The following is a 19,340-nucleotide window of genomic DNA, read 5'->3' as shown; positions in this document are numbered from 1 at the left end:
GATTAAAATGCATCACATGTGGTTATGCCGATCACAGAGCCAGTGAATTCATATCAGGTGAGAGATTTCCCATTAAGAAAGTTATGGATTGTCAATCCACTTTCGTCATTTACTTTATTAATTGCGTCTGTGGAGTCCAATATGTAGGACGCACCACCAGGTCCTTGGGTACACGCTTTTTGGAGCACAGACGCAACATATTGAATAAAGTGAAAACACATAGCTTGTCGTCACACGTCAATATCTGTCAAGGTTGCAATCTATCTGGCCTTAAAATAAAAGCCATTGAACAAATGGACAAGATGAAGAGAGGAGGAAATAGATTTAATTTACTCTGTAAACGTGAGGCATTCTGGATTTTTAAACTTAATACTATGGCCTCACAAGGCTTGAATGATAGTATAGAATTAAACAATGTTTAGCGATATAATCATCATAGTGATCACATTATGGTTTTGAGCCCATAATGAGACTTATAACTGTGAACATTTTTCCATTTACTAACATTATTAGAGTATCGTTTAGTGCCACATATACATTAAGTGAACCCATCAGCTCCATTTTCTTTAGAATGTTATACCTTTTTATATTTATATCTATATGTTTACTTACAGTGACATCTCAATAAAGGTTGTCTGTACTTTATATTTTTATTATAGGTTTAATTCTTTATTTAGATATTATGGTATATTAATTAGATTTACCCATCTATTAATTCTAATTAAATATTTAGAGCTTCAAGGTGTATTATATTTTATTGTTTTTATATTCTGAGTGATGTCAATACCACTCATATTATTGCCTTACTTATTTTTGAGATATACTGTCAATTTTTATTGAACATTATTCAGATGGTCCTTAATGAAGCTAAATTAGCGCAAAAGCCGATACATTTGCATGTGCACGAGCGCTACTCATATAGTGTTTGTTATGTTACCATTTGCTATAACGCTCACTGAATAATAGTATACCTGTTTAACTTTATATGAATTAATCCAACATCTGATTGGCCATTCTGGGCGTGTGACCGCTCTCCTTTACATTGGGTAACAGAAACCACATGATCTCTTCAGATGACTATATGACAACTCCCCCAACTCTGGAAAGTTAATCATTGCCTCTGATGAAACGGCAGCTAAGTGCAGAGAAACGCGTCAGGCGGATCGTACACAGCACACTGGAGATCTGGAGATCCCAAAACCCTGGGGTAGGACTTAATATATATTGCTATACACCATGCTATCCTCGACTAGATCTAAGCGACCACAGGCTTAATAAGAGCTAGGAGCTGAAGACAACGAGTCCGCTATACAGGTTGGAAACACGCTGTTTTACATAAGATATATGCTATATGCTCCCTGTGACTTTGAGACTTTCATGAGAGTACAGGGAGAGTGAAACTTGCACACACAGTCGTGCTGGACAACATTTAAGCCAGTTTGCCGAAACTGGCAATATTTCTACTTCATGCGGTCTCTTTGAACTTTGTTGGGCTCCCAATTGTATTTTATCCTTTGATACTAAGTGGCGCTGTGCTAGCGATTGAACTGTATAGTTGGTGTTATTACATGATCTTCCTAATATGCTATATATACTTAATATCAGTGTGCATTGATACATATTTTAGATATTTTTTATTATTTGTGTTTATTAAAATAATTGTGCTGATCTGAGTTTTGCGCTAACATGGTAATAGTGCATGCTCATCAGTGTATTCTGTAAGGCTGTCACAAGACCCGATCTTGGTTTGGGGAGTCTATATATGCAATGAATAGCTTATGATCAGAGGCCATAGGAAGCAGCTTATGAAAAAGTTCAAACACAAATGTAGCAAGCTTAGAGGCCATTACATACTCGGGAATATCTCTGATTTTAAGTTTTTTTTCCTAGAGCGGTCCTCCATATCAACGATCTTATCAGTCAAGAAGAGGACTTGTTGTTCCAAGCACTCATGGGAAATTCTAAGTTCATTATGTGATGTCATAAGGTCCTCCATCTTATCTTCAATATTGGAAGTCCTCTCACTCAGTACTGAATCCTCCAATCGAATAGAAGATCGCATATCTGCAACCAAATGAGATTTAAACAAAGCAAACATTTACTGCATGGACTGAATAGTAAAACGGCCATCAAGATCCGAATGTTAGGATATACCCATCTCGGCTGTAGGGCTAGGGGAATGTTGCTTCTGATCTGGGTAAATCCCATCTCAGGACTCCTTACTTTTTGGGTTGCCTCCGGACACCAAGGAGGTCTGAGATTTAAAAAATTGACCCGCAGGACCAGGTTTAGTCATTTTAACTTTTCTTCGAGCCAAGTGGCCTGCAATGATGGTAACGTAGTACCGAAGAATACAATTGACACAATATAAATGTAAATCTTGTAGGAAGTAGCCACCAATGCTGACTCCAATACCGTACACTGATCTTCAAATAAAATTAGATTTATACCTGTTAGGCTAATGGCTACTTGATAAGCTTTTAGAACCAGGCTAATAGACGTCTTCACCTAGAGCAGCCACCTTTCCCTTAGAACTGAACTTGTTCTGAGGTACTCTGATGCCACCAGAACTTGATTCTAGGGCAATGGCAGATCCAGGGGCTTGCTGCCGACAGCTGCACACTGTGCAGGTCCGTTCAGCAGTGACAGTGTGCTGCCCGGCTGCTCTGATTGTGTTTTAAACACAATCAGAGCAGCGGGGCAGCACACTGTCACTGCCGAGTGGACCTGCACATACTGTGCCGCCGCCGGCAGCCTTAGAAGTTGGAAAGGGGGCGGGGCCTAAATCGCCCCCCCTACATCGCCTCGGGTATAGCAACTTCCTAGATCCGCCCCTGCTCTAGGGTAGTAAAAACTTATCAGTATAACCATAGTGCAGGATGGAAGATAACTGGAATACAGAGGGCAGGTATCACAGTCCAATGGTCATTGGTCCGTAGCAAGTTGGGTAACCAGGAAACAATCCAGTGGTCATGGCAGGTAGCAAACAGGGGTAATCCAGTAAACAGGCAGAGGTCATGGACAATCAGTGTTCAAGCAGGGTCAAAGACAAAGGTCACAACAGGAATCAGGTCAAATACAAAGTATCCACAGGATAAAACAGGCCAGAGCTAGTCAGCAATTGTGCAGCACACAGACACTATAATCAGCAGGGAGGCTATGCCCTCGTAATACTGATCAATCAGGAGCCATTGCGCTAGTGAACAGTCATTAGCCCCAGGAGGTGAATAATTAATTAACTAATCTGCATGTGCTCGGCTGCCCACAGTTGCCGGGACGCTGCGCTTGTTAAGAAAGTGCCCCAGCCACTGCCATGGTGATGGCCGGGACGTCCTGGCTGTTATCATGACAGCCAGGACACAGATGGAGGAAGTGAGACACGGATCGATGCGGCTCGTAACAATACCATAAGGAAATATTGCTTTCAGTTGAAATCAATTATTGATCCTCCGGCTAGGGACGACCTTTGACGGCCTTTTGAACACAGGGGGTACAAATGAGCAAATGTCCAGTTACACAGAAACTTCAAGCCACTTTTGCTGTTATTTATGTTAAACATTTCAAAAAGATACCTTCACAATATTACACAATATATAGATGGTTATCTGTACTGTATCTGTAAAACAGATAAGTTTAGAAAAGGAAAGTCACACTTAAGGGATCACTGTGGCTCATACCAGATCACTGAGCCAGTAGGTCTATATTTATCATACAAGGAAAAAGTCTAAATAAGTCAATAAGTTCAATTCATTGATTCTCTTTGTGCCTATCAAAATTTCCATCTTTTCTCTTCTCTTCACTTTCCTTTCTTTTCTTTTTCTTTCCTCTCTCCTATTTTTTCCTTATTATACCAACAATATGGTCAAAACAGATGAACTTTTAGCTAAGGTGTTGATTAGCAGACACAGGCACGCTTACCGCTTCCACATAAACGATAGCCAATAATAGGCCGTTAGTAAACAGTTAATTTGTTATTTTGGCAGAAAGCACTTGATTCTGTAGCTATTTAGGAGTTAGTAGCTAACCAATAATATTCACACATCACACATAGGCTTCCCTTATATGTAAAGTTCTCTATTCACATCCCTCAAGTTCCTCCTTTAATCCTTTAACCCTTTTGGCAATATGCTGCAATATGTACTACATAGAGTAATATATAATATATGGTAAATTATATCCAATACATTCTAAGCAATTATAGGCAATATGCTCATTAAGCACAATATGCAATACAGTATACAGCAGCAGAGTGGCTCCCCTTCGGCTCACCCCCTCACAAAAAAGAACAAAAAAAACCCTACCGGCAGCCAAACCCCACAGCAAAAAATATCAGAAGAAGATCATTTTCCTGTCTCACAGCAGCGGTACCTCACTGACATCCCAAATACAGGTGGTATAGGTAGTATGAATAGTAAAAAAATGAGTATGTGAGCTCAAGGCTACTCAGGGGTCACAGAGCACACAACTCTGGCTCCGTGCTGTGTATAAGAGGAGACGCTACCATGGGGTCCCAGAGATTGCAGAGATCACTGCTGATTGTGGAGCCAGATCAGTCCCGTGAGAGCGTTCTTGTGAATGCACATTTGGGTACACTTAGTCGTATTTAGATGAAATTGTAAGAGCAGGTATGGGTGTGGTACTCCATATTGGAGTCAGCAGTTAGTCATCCCACCCCTCAGTACTCTTAAAGTCTGCCCCTCCCTTGTACAGTCATAGCCAAAAGTTTTGAGAATGACACACATACTATTTTCCACAAAGTCTGCTGCCTCAGTTTTTATGATGGCAATTTACATATACTCCAGAATGTCATGAACAATGATCAGATGAATTGCAATTAAGTCCCTCTTTGCCATATCAATGAACTGTATCCCAAAAACAACATTTACACTGCATTACAGCCCTGCCACAAAAGGACCAGCTGACATCAGGTCAGTGATTCTCTCATTAACCCAGGTGAGAGTGTTGACGAGGAAAAGGCTGGAGATAACTTTGTCATGCTGATTGAGTTAGAGTAGCAAACTGGAAGCTTTAAAAGGAGGGTGGTGCTTGAAATCATTGTTCTTCCTCTGTTAACCATGGTTAGCTGCAAGGAAACACGTGCAGTCATCATTGCTTTGCACAAAAAGGGCTTCACAGGCAAAGATATTGCTGCTAGTAAGATTGCACCTAAATCAACAATTTATCGGATCATTAAGCAGTTCAAGCAGAGAAGTTTAATAGTTGTGAAGAAGGCTTCAGGGCGGCCAAGAACGTCCAGCAAGTGCCAGGATCGTATCCTAAAGTTGATTCAGCTGCAGGATCGGGGCACCACCAGTGCAGAGCTTGCTCAGGAATGGCAGCAGGCAGGTTTGAGTGCATCTGCACGCACAGTGAGGCGAAGACATTTGGAGGATGGCCTGGTGTCAAGAAGGCCAGCAAAGAAGCCACTTCTCTCCAGGAAAAACATCAGGGACAGACTGATATTCCACAAAAGGTACAGGGATTGGACTGCTGAGGACTGGGGTAAAGTCATTTTGTCTGATGAATCCCCTTTCAGATTGTTTGGGGCATCTGGAAAAACACTTGTCCGGCGAATGAAAGGTGAGCGCTACAATGTGTCATGCCAACAGTAAAGCATCCTGAGACCATTTATGTGTGGGGTTGCTTTTTAGCCAAGGGAGTGGGATCACACACAATTTTGCCTAAGAACAAAGCCATGAATAAAGAATGGTATCAAAACATCCTCCAAGAGCAAATTTTCCCAACCATCCAAGAACAGTTTGGTGATAAGCAATGCCTTTTCCAGCATGATGGAGCACCTTGCCATAAGGTAAAAGTGATAATTAAGTTGCTCAGGGATCAAAACATTGAAATTTTGCCTCCATGGCCAGGAAACTCCCCAGATCTTAATCCCATTGAGAACTCGTGGTCAATCCTCAAGAGGTGGGTGGACAATCAAAAACCCACAAATTCTGACAAACTTCAAGTATTGATTAGGCAAGAATGCGTGGCCATCAGATAGTATGTGGCCCAGATGTTGATTGACAGCATGCCAGGGCGAATTGCAGAGGTCTTTAAAAAGAAGGGTCAACCCTGCAAATATTGACTATTTACATAAACTTAATGTAATTGTCAATAAAAGCCTTTGACACTTATGAAATGCTTGTAATTTTACTTCAGTATACCATAGCAACATCAGACAAACAGGTCTAAAAACACTGAAACAGCAAACTTTTTGAAAACCAATACTCATGTCATTCTCAAAACTTTTGGCGATGACTGCATTTCAAACAAAGTACACAGATATCGTGATGAGCTCGAGTAGACTACACTCTTGTCTTTCTTCACACTTCATGTATTCTTTGAATGGAATGCGAGAAGCCTATCGTGGATTACATAATGTGCACTTGCATTAAAGGTCAGAAACCTAAAGACAGATTTATTCTTATGTAAGCAACAGTGTTCAGAATATAGGATTTTAGAGCTTGTGCTGATACAGAACATCCATCTATCAAATCATTTCAGTTACTCTTGGCCTTCTGAATGCAGGACACAGTACACTATTTTTGCGTATGCTTTTTTAGAAATAATTTATACCCATTTTGAGGCTAACTCTGCCCCATTCTCTCTTATCATGCATTGTTTAAAAAAATGATACCCATTCGAATTCTCAATCAGTATGAACTTTACACCTCATGCACTGTTTTAGCCATTTCAGATACATTTTATTTACATGGGTTTTTCACCTTTAAATTACTTTATGGGATTGTACATGCCATACATACTTTAAATTTGTGTATTTTTAAGGCCAAGCTATTTATTTTTGTTTCCATGATACTACTTGGTTTAGCATGATGCCACTCTTTTACTGTGCATTTTAGATGCTATATGTAATTTCACACATTGCTAAGCCATTTTTCTTAAGCTATTAAAAAATGTACACAAGTAGCTCTCTACTGTCATTTAAATCTATAAAACAATTATATTTAATTCCTGCTTGGCTGAACTAGAATTCCCATGATAATTACTGCATAAATCAAACTGTATTCACTTGGGTTCCATGAAAATTGTCTAGCATAACACAGGCTTTCAAGAAAAACTTTCTAAAGTATCAGGAGTATTTGTGGAAGTGCACCAAACTCTAATATATTAAAAACATGATGCAGTAAAACAAAATCTAGAAATTAACAAAATAAATATAGACAATCAAAGGAAGCATTTCCGTATATCCTGATGATGTATCATTGTTTGCTTCACCTACCTTAACAACCTATATGTGTAGGAGTCTATTCTTGGCCTGATCAGAAATTTTCCGATAGTCCCCACTTACTTTCTGCCTTTTTTCCTAACTCCCTTTAGGTCTTTCGCTTTTCGCAGTGCATGCTCAATCCAATGTTGTTCCATCCAAAACATTACTATTGGTAAAAGTCTAAACTAAAATTTCTGGCTAACCAATCTATTTTTGTTTGTCATAGACTGATTTTTAACTGAAAAGAGTTGGGAGAATGAATGTCATTTAATTAAAGAGATTACATATACCAAATCATTACTTAAAAATGTTAAATATGCAGTTCTAATTCCGTAGCATAACCAGTGTTATTAAAACTTTACTAATTAAAACATTTTCTAAAACCAGCCTTACACTAGCCAGCTTGGGCAGACGGCATGATTCTGTTAAACCCTGCAGTCTGGCTCCTCCCAAATAGCCAGTCATAGTAACTAGACCAAGGGCTGAACAGCACAGTTGACAGAGCAATAAAAAAGGTTTTCTCTTATCTGGTATCATTCTAACCTCTTTGCTCAAACACACAGGGGCCTTTTTCTAGCCACCCTGCTGCAGGTGATGAAGTAATTAGGTTCCTCACAGGGGGCAATGCTTGCAAGAGAAGTATTCACCAGATTGGAAAATAAATATTAGAGAGGATGCCATGATGATGTTAGCTGATGTAACAAAAGGGGCTGCAGGCGTTTAAAAGTTACTATTTGGGCTGGGTTTTGTCTTGTGAGAAAGGGAACTAATTTTATTTTTTTTGTGTTCTCCATCAGTGAAATCAGTATCCATGCTTATGATGCTTGGGCCAGGTGTGGAGGATAGATGACAGAGAGGAGCCCCCTATAGGGCAGCACGGTGGTGAAGTGGTTAGCACTTCTGCTTCACAGCGCTGGGGTCATGAGTTCAATTCCCAACCATGGCCTTATCTGTGTGGAGTTTGTATGTTCTCCCTGTGTCTGCGTGGGTTTCCTCCGGGTGCTCCGGTTTCCTCCCACACTCCAAAAACATACTTGACCCTAGTATCTGTGTGTCTGTGTATGTTAGGGAATTTAGACTGTAAGCTCCAATGGGGCAGGGACTGATGTGAATGAGTTCTCTGTACAGCGCTGCGGAATCAGTGGCGCTATATAAATAAATGGTGATGATGATGATAGGTACTCCGGTTTGGAATTTGCTGCAAAAAATACTACTGTATCTGTCTGTACCTAAAACTGCTGACTGCATCCAACTACAAATAATTTTCTATCACAAGGTTAAAAAAATATGAGTTCAGAAATAATAATGAAAAATTAATGAGATATAAAGATCATAGATACTAAGACAAGAATCAAACCTAGAGTTCCACTGCTTGACAATCTTCAAAAGATTCACAAGAGTCTAACAAACCACCAGATCACTTTATTAATTCTTCAAAATAACCCATTTTGGTGCAAATTGGTATACTGGGTTGGATACGATTAGAAATACAGACACTTATCCTTCCGACTTGAAAATGCAGACAGGGTAAAGGCCGGTATTTCAATTCGCTCAAATCGGCAATGACAGAGGTCCAGCAGAATATAGTTGCTGGAGCCGCTGGCCATAAACAGTGTTAAGAATAAATAAGTTAGAAAAGAAATGTGCCCCCCCCCCCCGCCTTCCCCAGTCGCATTAACCCTAGTGCTGCCAGCCTAGTGCCGGCCAGACGAAAATCGGGGGGAAGGCAAACAGAATGGGCTCCCTCAAATTCTCCTCTAACCAGCCCTAGGCTTTGCCAGCCGGGGCTGGTGGTACTAAAGAAGGGGAGTCCGCAACAGGGGGTCCCCCTGCCATAAAGACACACAGACCCAGTCTGTTTTTTATTCTGTACGGGCATATATTTGCTTCCTAGTCACTGTATGGGGCAGTTTGCCTTATTGGAATACATTATTGTGCTAAATTTTAGCCCTAGTAGTCGTGTTGTATTATCCAGACTGTATTACACTATTGTGGATATCCTTCTGAGTTATAGTTCCTTGCAGATCTACTTCTGACGATGACAAGAGGTCTCTGTTGTTATTTCCCTATCCATCAGCATATCAGATAAGCTGAATTTTTGGTACGGGAATTTCCTAGCATTGGATTGTTATATTACATGTGTTTAATGTTAATACACTATGTGTGACGCCCCTTTTCTTTTGTGTGTATATCTATCTATATATATATATATATATATATATATATATATATATATAATATACACACACACAATTATACAATGGTTAGTTTCTTATTCCAATACACTTTTTTTATATAGGTTTGTTCTATAGGGTTTTTCTCATCTTTCTCAGAAGACACCAGCATTTTCTGATACCGACATGCAAGCGAATAATTTGGCGGGCTGCATTAAGATTTGACTCTTACCACACCGCTGCATAAGTTGATGGATCCAAACAATATATCACCTTCAAATTTTTAAGATATTTAGATGTATTCTACCAGTGTATAAAAGTAGTTTTTTTTCTTTTCTGTAATGCATGTGGGCACTAGTGACAACCGGCTCACCCTCACTCTTAGTACAAGTATACAGTATATACATATAAAATAAAAAGAAAGCAAATAAGGGTAACACCAAGTGTTACCCTTATTGAGATTTTGGCTGGACAAAGAATAAACCATGATTAGGTGGAGATGAGATGGCTGTATAAATAGCTCAATTCACACAATGCCACCTAAAGCCCTTGGATTGTTCTTCAATGGAAAATAAAACTCTTTTGGGGAAGCTAAATAGTACTGCAAATCTTATTCTTCTTACAATCGCATTACTGAGCATTCCCTATAGTTTAACATTCCCTTTCAGTCTGGGGCTCTCCTCTTAAATATGGATTTAAATCTCTAGAAGGAGATACAGGCTTTTCCACAGGGCAGTAAGGATCATCCTTCCAATAGTGGAAATCACAATGTATAAATATCATCTAGCATCTGTATTACATCAGTAAACTATTAACATAGGTTATAAATTGGAGATTACTATCAAATGCGGTGATCATCCTGGTTCAGTCACGCACTTTGGAAAGAGATGGATACACACATTACCAACACACTAAAACTCAATGGGTAATTGGATCCCTGCAAACCCTGTGACATGACAAAAGCTGCATTCAAACTAATTTCCGAAATATGGTTTGCCAGTAAATGGTGTGTGGTCTGAAAATGGTGCAGAGTATTCATTTATTCCCTTTTTTGCACTTCCTTTCTCTTTTATCCCCATCTCTTTTAAACCCCTAGGGCTAGATTTACTAGTACCTTCTGCCAAATTAAAGCTAGAATCTGATTGGTTGCTATAGGCAACATCCCCACTTTTTCAAACCCGCAGCTTAGTAAATCTAGCCCTTAATCTCTTATTTACTATTATTACATAGTTCTCAACATGGAGTTTAAGATTTTTGTCTCTGAGCTCAAAAATCTCTATTTTTCTTAAGATGTCTTTCATAAGATGCACAAAGCTACAGGGTTTTTCGGGGAAACAATTGTGATACAGTTTCTCTTTCTACCTATTTTTTTTTTTTTTAAAAAGGATTTGTATCTCGGACCTTGGACACTTTTTCCTACAAAAGCAAACAATGGTGGATAGTGAAAAAAGCTATCTATGCAATGATTTTTATTGTAAATAATTTTCTATTTCTATTTCAATTCAAACAACTACTATGTCAGGAACTGCCTTCGCTTCTACTGCAGCATTGCTTCAGCATGCAGCTTTGTCTTGACAGCTCCTGTCTCTTGGACGACTCTAGACTTGATACTATTTGAATGTACCCTGCAGTACCTCTGAACCACCAGAGGTGCTGCTATCATGCCTTGCCTCTTTCACTAGCAGGGGGTAACCTGCTGCACCTGCTAATTATCTGAACCTGTTCTGTCCTTATTCCCCCTTTGCTGGCCATTGATGTTGCTGTTCCTGATATTGTTGTTCTCATTTGTCACTCCTGTTACTTCTCCTGTCCCTGGGACAACTGCAAGCTGCCAGCTGACATCCTAGTTTTTTTACACTCAGCCTGTTCACCTACACCAGCAGTATTATCTGTTGTTACTCAGCGACCCAATACAGGGTCTGCAATATTTGGTTTGTACAATTTTCTGCACTATCTGAATCATATCTGCTCAATAAATATTATATGCTTTCACCAATCTCCGGGATCCATAGCTATCATTTCCAGCTCTTAGCATAGTAGTGTGACATATTATTTATCAATCTTGCTACCTACCAGAAAGACCATCCATAATCCCATGAATGTGGTCTCCAGTCTTCTGGTCCTAAACTCACAGTTACTTGAAGGACTTGAGTATACATCATGTGAGCCACCATTCCCAGGAGACCTTTAAATGAGGAAAAATAAATAAATACCTTTTAACTGCACCAAAATCACAATGTTGCAAACATGACATCTTGTCATTTGAGGAGAAAAAAAAATAGTGTTAGGCTTTTAAATAGGAGTAAAAACTTTTTTCTTGATCCTGGTATGAATTATTTCAAGATAAATTTAAAAGAAAATGTCATCTTGGCAGTATTGTGCCATTAAAAGTTCAATATTGGTTTTGAATCATTTGTTACACATAACATTGTATATGAAACATTACACAATGTTGATCTAAAAATACAATTTTTCTGTTCCAACTTTTGTTGAAAATTAACATATTGGATATTTAAATACTAAAATAGAAAAAGGAGATTATAAATTAATTGAAGGTAACAAGTGCTACAAAGCATTTTTAGGCAGCATGGTGACTCAGTGTTTAGCACTTCAGTCTCACATCGACGGGGTCATGAGTTCATTTCCTGTATCTGTGTGGAGTTTGTATGTTCTCAAACTTTATGTGTGGTTAATAAATACTAACATAATCAATTTTACTCGAGACAGAGCTTTACTTCCGTATTCACACCCAATGATGTTAAAGCTTTTGTTTTTTTACATCAGTTACTTAATTTAGCCTGGGATATTTTAACAGGAGTATACAATGGAAAGCAGAAGGAAGGGTACTCTGCTTTGGTATCAGGTATGCAGGTATACAACTGTGAAACAAAACATGGTTTAAAATGGACTTAAAATTTGCACCCATAGAAAGATAAACAGAGTGCACATTGGTTTTTCTTTCTAATTTTATAAGCCACATTTATATGTCACCAGTAAGGATTCTTTATTCCTAGAAAGAAACACACTTGACAAAGCAGCATAAAATGCATAGATCACATAAAGGGTTATATTTACTAAACTGCGGGTTTAAAAAAGTGGAGATGTTGCCTATAGCGACCAATCAGATTCTAGCTGTCATTTTGTAGAATGCACTAAATAAATGACAGCTAGAATCTGATTGGTTGCTATAGGCAACATCTCCACTTTTTCAAACCCGCAGTTTAGTAAATATACCCCAAAGACTGTTTCATATCCAAGTCAGTGAAAATAGACAACTTGATTTTATAATGCAAAGTTTAACAAGCCAGGAAAATAAATCAATGTATTTAGAAAATGTTGTGTTATTTAAGTTATATGATGGTGGACAATATCTTTAACCCACGATTGCTTTCTACAACAATCTGATTATGTTTTCATCAGTTGGATTTCAAACAAGCAAGATCTACTATAGTTCACAAAATAAAAAGTGAAAGCTGAAAGTTGTTTTATTTGTACATTTATGTTTCATGTCTAAATTGTCCTTGAGGATTAAATTAGTACATTTCATATTTTGTAAAAAAAAATATGGTGAAAAAAGCAATGACAAAATAGCATTCCTTTCATGTTTGTATATTGTTTTAAAATGTAGTAATTACAATGTTTTGACTAATGATGCTTAAAATTGAAAAGGGTTCGAACACATTAAAATGAAAGAGTAACAATTCTTACTGTGAAATGCCCTACATTCGTCCAGGGTGCAAAAGTTTATTATTAGATGTTCAACTTAAAATGCATAACTATTTCTAAATAAGAAAAAATACACTTTCTACTCTTTCATGATGTGCCATTTATTTCATGAGTGTTGTTCTGGATATTTTAAATATATAATAATAATAACCATATAACATAATTGTCATTATTCACAGAAGATCACAAAAAAGAAAAAAACTTTCACACATTCTTTATATTACAGCAAATTCTAATTCAGCACTTAATAAGAGGTCTCTCAGCGCTGCGGCTTTCTATTCAAACTAGTAATCTTCACTGTGGCTGTGACTGGGAACTTTTCCCCACCAGTAGGATCTATTGACCTCAATCCATCTATGTAAATACTGCACTCTCCCTTCTCTCTGGGTATTGAAACATGCACATTAATTCTCACATATACAAAAATATACAATGTAAAATTAATGATCTCATCACCTATAATTTAATGGGTTTGCCTCTGAGGGACTGAACTGAGGGTTATTATGCTAATTAATAGGAATGAGTGTATGGTAATCTTAAACTGAAAGTAACGAACAAAGGTGTCTTAAAGTGTAGTATTTATATGAAAAGACCCAGTATATATTTGTTATATGTGTTCCAAATATATGAAAAAACAAGGTATATTTGTATGTGCAATTTCAGAATCTAGTGAATCTCACAGTCACTGTGCCTAATAATTCCAAGCAGAAAAATAGAAGAAAAAAAACAGATGTAGTGTAGTATTTTCAATGCTAATGGTGTAACACCCAAAATTATAATAGTGAATCTGCGCACCAGATAGAATAGGCTTAAAAGATTATCTGATTGAATCCTAAAGATATCTCTTTACCACTCTAAATCCAGTCTGTATAGCTCATGAATTTGTTTTTTTTATAGTGGATATAAAAAAGTTTATATACCCTTATTAAAATTGCACACCTTTAATTTTTTCACTATGCCCATTATTCTAACTCTAACCCATTTCCCAGTTGAAGAGAAGCAGTCCCAAAGCCTGATGCCGCCACCTCCATGCTTCACAGTAGTCGATGAACTGTGTTGTCTTTGCGCCAAAGATAAATTTTAGAATTAAAGTCAAAAATTGCAATCTTGGTCTCATCAGACCATAAGACATCTTCCCACATGGTTTGGGGTGACTGCAAAATTTAGACAGGCGTGGATGTTCTTTTTTTTAATAAATGGCTTCTGTTTTGCTCCCTTACCCCAAAACCAGAATATGGGAGATTGTTGTCAATTGCAGGGTGTGATCAGTTCCGGAGAAAAATTTCTACAGTTCCTTTAATATTGCCATAGTCTTCTTTGTAGCTTCCCTGATGAGGTTTCTCCTTGTCCTATCATTAACTTTGGAGGGATGGTCTGATGTTTGCAATCTCCCTGTTGTGCCACATTTTCTCTACTTATTGATGATAGTCTTTCCCGTGTTTCATAGTACAAGCAATCCCTTCGAAATTCTTTTTAACCACTCTTCCCTTTCAACAATGAGATGCCATAGATGTTTTGAAAGCTATTTGTGGACCATGGCTAACTCAGTAGGACGCAACCAAGAAAATGGCAAGAAAATCCAACAGGGACAGCTGATCTTTATTTGGGATTAATCACAATCACTTTCATTGCTGGCAAATGTATGCTAATTACCTTTGCATATGATTTTGAATGAGAGGTTAAATCTGAACACAGCTACACTCCCATTATAAAAGGGGGTACACAGTTATGCAGCCAGGTTGTTGTAAGTTTTTACTAAAAAGATGTCTTTTTTTCCACTTGAATTTTTCACTTGATTATTGTTGGTTACAATGTCACATTAAAGATGTAAAAAAGTCTGACATGATTTATCTTGATTTTGGGTTTTACATCACAAACACCATTATAATATACAACTACAACATGGCTATTTTATAAAGCTATATTTATGATTATTTACTTGTTGTACTACTGTACTTGGGTTCAGATTAGTAGATTTGGTACTTTAAAATGAGATATGTATCTGTGATGTGTATGCACGGTGGCTAAGAGGTTAGCACTTCTGTCTCACAGCGCCGGGGTCATGAGTTCAATTCCTGACCAAGGTCTTATCTGTGTGGAGTTTGTATGTTCTCCCCGTGTTTGCGTGGGTTTCCTCCGGGTGCTCCGGCTTCCTCCCACACTCCAAAAACATACTAGTAGGTTAATAGGCTGCTATCAAAATTGACCCTAGTCTCTCTCTCTCTCTCTGTCTGTGTGTGTATGTTAGGGAATTTAGACTGTATGCTCCAAAGGGGCAGGGACAGATGTGAATGAGTTCTCTGTACAGCTCTGCGGAATCAGTGGCGCTATATAAATTAATGGTGATGATGATGTGTACCTGGAGTAAAATGCTGTTGGTGGCAACCTGCATGAGTCTTAAGATATATACTGCTCCGCAAATGAGCGTGAATACACTATTTTTATGCCTGGCTTTTTTGAGTGTAAATTACTCCTAATTTGTGAAAAACTCTGCATCAAACCCACTCTTGCCTGTTTTCAGCTTGTGATTTAAAGTGCTTAAGGTACTTAGAGAAGATGTGTATGCTAAGCTTTGGGACATTTAGTATTCATCACCATCAACATTTATTTATATAGCGCCAGAAAATTCCGTAGCGCTTTACAATTGGGAACAAACATTAATAAGACAATACTGGGTAGTACATACAGACAGAGAGGTAAGAGAACCCTGCTCGTAAGCTTACAATATATAGGACAATGAGAGTTTGAAACACAAGGGCATGTGCTACATCATATTGCACAATGGACCAGCTAGAATGCAAAGGTAAAAGTATTGAGTGGGCTGTGTGTGTGGCAATGTTGGTCAGAGGGTTGTTGTCTTGCGTTAGCTGTGTAGAGGGTGGAAATAGGGTAATCTAGGAAGATTAAGATGGGGGTTGAGGAATATCATAAACTTGTCTGAAGAGGTGGGTTTTCAGAGAAAGCTTGAAGGTTTGAAGACTAGAGGAAAGTCTTACTGTGCAAGGGAGGGAATTCCACAAAGTGGGTGCAGCCCGGAAAAAATCCTGTAACCGAGAATGGGAGGATGTGATGAGAGTGGAAGAGACGTAGATCTTGTGCAGAATGGAGGTGTCGAGTTGGGAGATATTTTGAGAAAAGTGAGGAAATGTATGTCGGTGCAATTTTGTTGATGGCCTTGTATGCTAGTAGAAGAATATTGGATTTGTGGAAATACAGGCAGCCAATGTAGAGACTGACAGAGTGGCTCAGCAGAGGAATAACGATTTGCAAGGAAAATCAATCTAGCTGCTGTGTGTAAAATAGATTGTAGGGGTTCAATTCTGAGGGAAGACCAGTAAGGAGGGAATTGCAATAGTCGATGCGGGAGATGATGAGTGCATGAATTAAGGTTTTTGTGGTGACTTGTGTGAGATATGTGCGTATTCTGGAAATGTTCTTTAGGTTTATGTAACATGATTTAGATATAGAGGTGATGTGGGGAATAAACGACAGTTGTGAGTCAAGGAATACACCTAGGCAACGAGCTTGCGGGGTGGGATTTATGGTCATGTTATCAACAGAAATAGCAATGTCAGGCAGAAAGCTTCTGTTTTTGGGTGAGAATATTATTAATTCAGTTTTTGAGTTTGAGTTGGCGAGAAGACATCCAAGATGAAATGGCAGAAAGTCAGTCAGTAACACAAAACAACACAGATGGTGAAAAAATCAGGAGAGGATAGATAGATTTGTGTATCATCCGCATAGAGATGATACTGAAATCCAAAGAAGCTTATTAGTTTTCCAAGAGAAGTGGTGTAGATAAAGAATAGCAGAGGACCTAGGACTGAGCCTTGTGGTACTCCAACTGATAATGGAAGCGCAACAGAGGTGGATCCAGAGAAATTAACACTGAAAGAGCGATTAGATAGGTAGGATGAGAACCAGGATAGGACAGTGCCTTCAAGACCTAGGGATTGTAGCGTTTATATGAGGAAAGAGTGGTCAACAGTGTCAAATGCAGCATAGAGATCCAGGAGAATTAGAAGAGAGTAATGGTTATTACTTTTTGCTGTGATCAAATCATTGACAACCTTGGTCAGCGCAGTCTCTGTGGAGTGTTGAGAGCGAAAGCCTGACTGAAGAGGATCCAATAGGTTGTTCGTGAGTCGAGTGTAGGCAATTCTCTCGAGAAGCTTGAAGGGGCATGGGAACTGAGAGATGGGGTGGTAATTTGCGAGAGAGTTAGGGTCAGAATTTAGTTTTTTTAAAATGGGAGTAATCACTGCATGCTTGAATAGTGATGGAAAAATACCAGTAGAAAGAGAGAGATTACAGATTTTAATTAGAGGGGGAACGAGCACAGGAGACAGTATTCCTAGTTGGAGGTGCATTTGAGTGAAGCAATATTATACAGACTTTTAATTCACCTTTCACTGCCTTAATCCATTTCTATTCGGTCTACTAAATGTTTATTAAGAAACATTTTAATCACCACTGCACGCCGGATCAGTTGCCTAGCGACATCCTCTTTTTATCAGGCGCCAGCGAATTGCACCCTGATGCGTTAAGAAATGGAGATCACAGATGTACACGGAGCAGTTGTTGGCATCTGATCCCTGTCAGGCAGGACTACACCCTGGTGTCAGCTGGGTTCCATATATGGTTGCAGGATGTTCACTGCCACACATCGGAATGGTTGCATAGCAACAATATCTGGGTCCTCTCCTTCTGATGCAGCCAGGGATACTTCGCTTCCAGCAGGTTGCTATTTAAAGATAAACAAGCTTGTTCTCAACTAGTCGTTAGGCAGTGTCAGCTGTCTATTTGCTTCTAATAACTTCTAATCACTTGTAATCACTTGTGCAGCTAATCACCTTGCAAAATCTTATTAGTTCCTATGACTTTATAAAGCCCTTCCTGTTGTTCACCAATGCTGGTGATAGTTCTTGCTTGTCCAAGTGTGCCTTTGTATCCCGACCTGATTCTGTGGAAATGGAATTGCTGTCTTATCCTGCTCCAGACCATGGCTTGTTAAGTGGATCTGCATTTTTTTCCTCCACCTGCCCTTATCTCTGCCTTGCTAAATGGAATTGCTATCTTCTCCTTCTCCTGACCTTGGCTGATTTTATGAATCTGTATTAACCCTTGACTATTCTGTTACCATCCAGGTTGCTCACTACCCCCTTCTGTGTTCTTTCCACTCCATTGGCAATAATTACTACTAGCTGAGCATAACTCCTGTAGGCAACTGAGTACTTCGGAACACATTTCGTGTAGCACTTTTGGAAGTTGAGTAGCACTTACCACATTGCCATTAACAATATTGGGCATGATTCATTAAGGTGCGTATTTTGCGCATAATTACTCTGCACATACCTAGATCCGGACCATACACCAGAGAATGCAGAAACATCCAATTCATCTTCAAGTGCAAAGGACCCTTACATCAGCCTATGAATTCATGGGAATAACTTGGAGGGGACTGGGCGTATGCTTGTAGTCAATGTATAACAAAGGCTTGCCAAGTTCAAGTGCTCGAATCAGCATCAGATTCAAGCTTTGGCATCTCGATACGTGATTTCCAGCTGTAACACTTGCACCAGCTACAGCTTAAGTGCTGATTACTAGTGATAACAGCTGTATATGCAAGCTAGATCATGTGTTTGCATTCAGGAGCAACTGTAACAATATATTATATGTACAGTAGACATTAAGAACATCCTAATAAATGTATTTTACTGGGGGGGGAAGTAATGTTTTGTTATTAACTATATTATTATCTCGTGACATTGATTGAATTTTTCGCGTTCTTTTGTGATTTGATATTCCACATATGTATTGGACATATCCTGCAGTGTATTGTATTTTAGAGCAAAGCGGACCTAGGGCCTGATTCATTAAGGAAAGTTAAGCAAGAAATTGAGTAAGATTTCTTACTTAAGTTTTCTGGACAAAACCATTTAGCTATGCAAGGGGTGCAAATTAGTTTATTATTTTGCACCTAAGTAAAATACTGGCTGTTTTCTCATGTAGCACACAAATACTTGATAGCTTATTTGTACACTGAAATTTGAAGTTGAGTTAGGAAAAAAAAGACAGTATTTTCCTTATGTGCAAAATAATAAACTAATATGCACCCCTTGCATTGTAACATGGTTGTGTCCAGGAGAAAACTTAAGTAAAAAAAAAAAAGAGTACTTTCCTTCATGAATCAGGCTCCTAGACCCGTATTC

The 19,340-nt window shown here is 38.7% G+C and overlaps 1 protein-coding gene across 2 annotated transcripts in view; it reads right to left on the bottom strand.

The window, feature by feature from the left end:
- The window catches only part of GSG1L (GSG1 like), a 116,317-nt gene that overhangs the window by 12,255 nt on the left and 84,722 nt on the right, over positions 1-19,340 (bottom strand). For both annotated transcript variants that reach the window (XM_075179857.1, XM_075179858.1), the window contains one exon: positions 11,476-11,587. In XM_075179857.1, coding sequence (XP_075035958.1) covers positions 11,476-11,587 — 112 coding nt within the window. The remainder of the gene's footprint in view (positions 1-11,475; positions 11,588-19,340) is intronic.

The sequence above is a fragment of the Mixophyes fleayi genome, chromosome 7, assembly GCF_038048845.1.
Source record: "Mixophyes fleayi isolate aMixFle1 chromosome 7, aMixFle1.hap1, whole genome shotgun sequence".
In the NCBI taxonomy this organism is placed as follows: Eukaryota; Metazoa; Chordata; class Amphibia; order Anura; family Limnodynastidae; genus Mixophyes; species Mixophyes fleayi.
The sequence above is the reverse complement of the archived record's forward strand: the minus strand, read 5'-3'. Positions and strand labels throughout refer to the sequence as shown.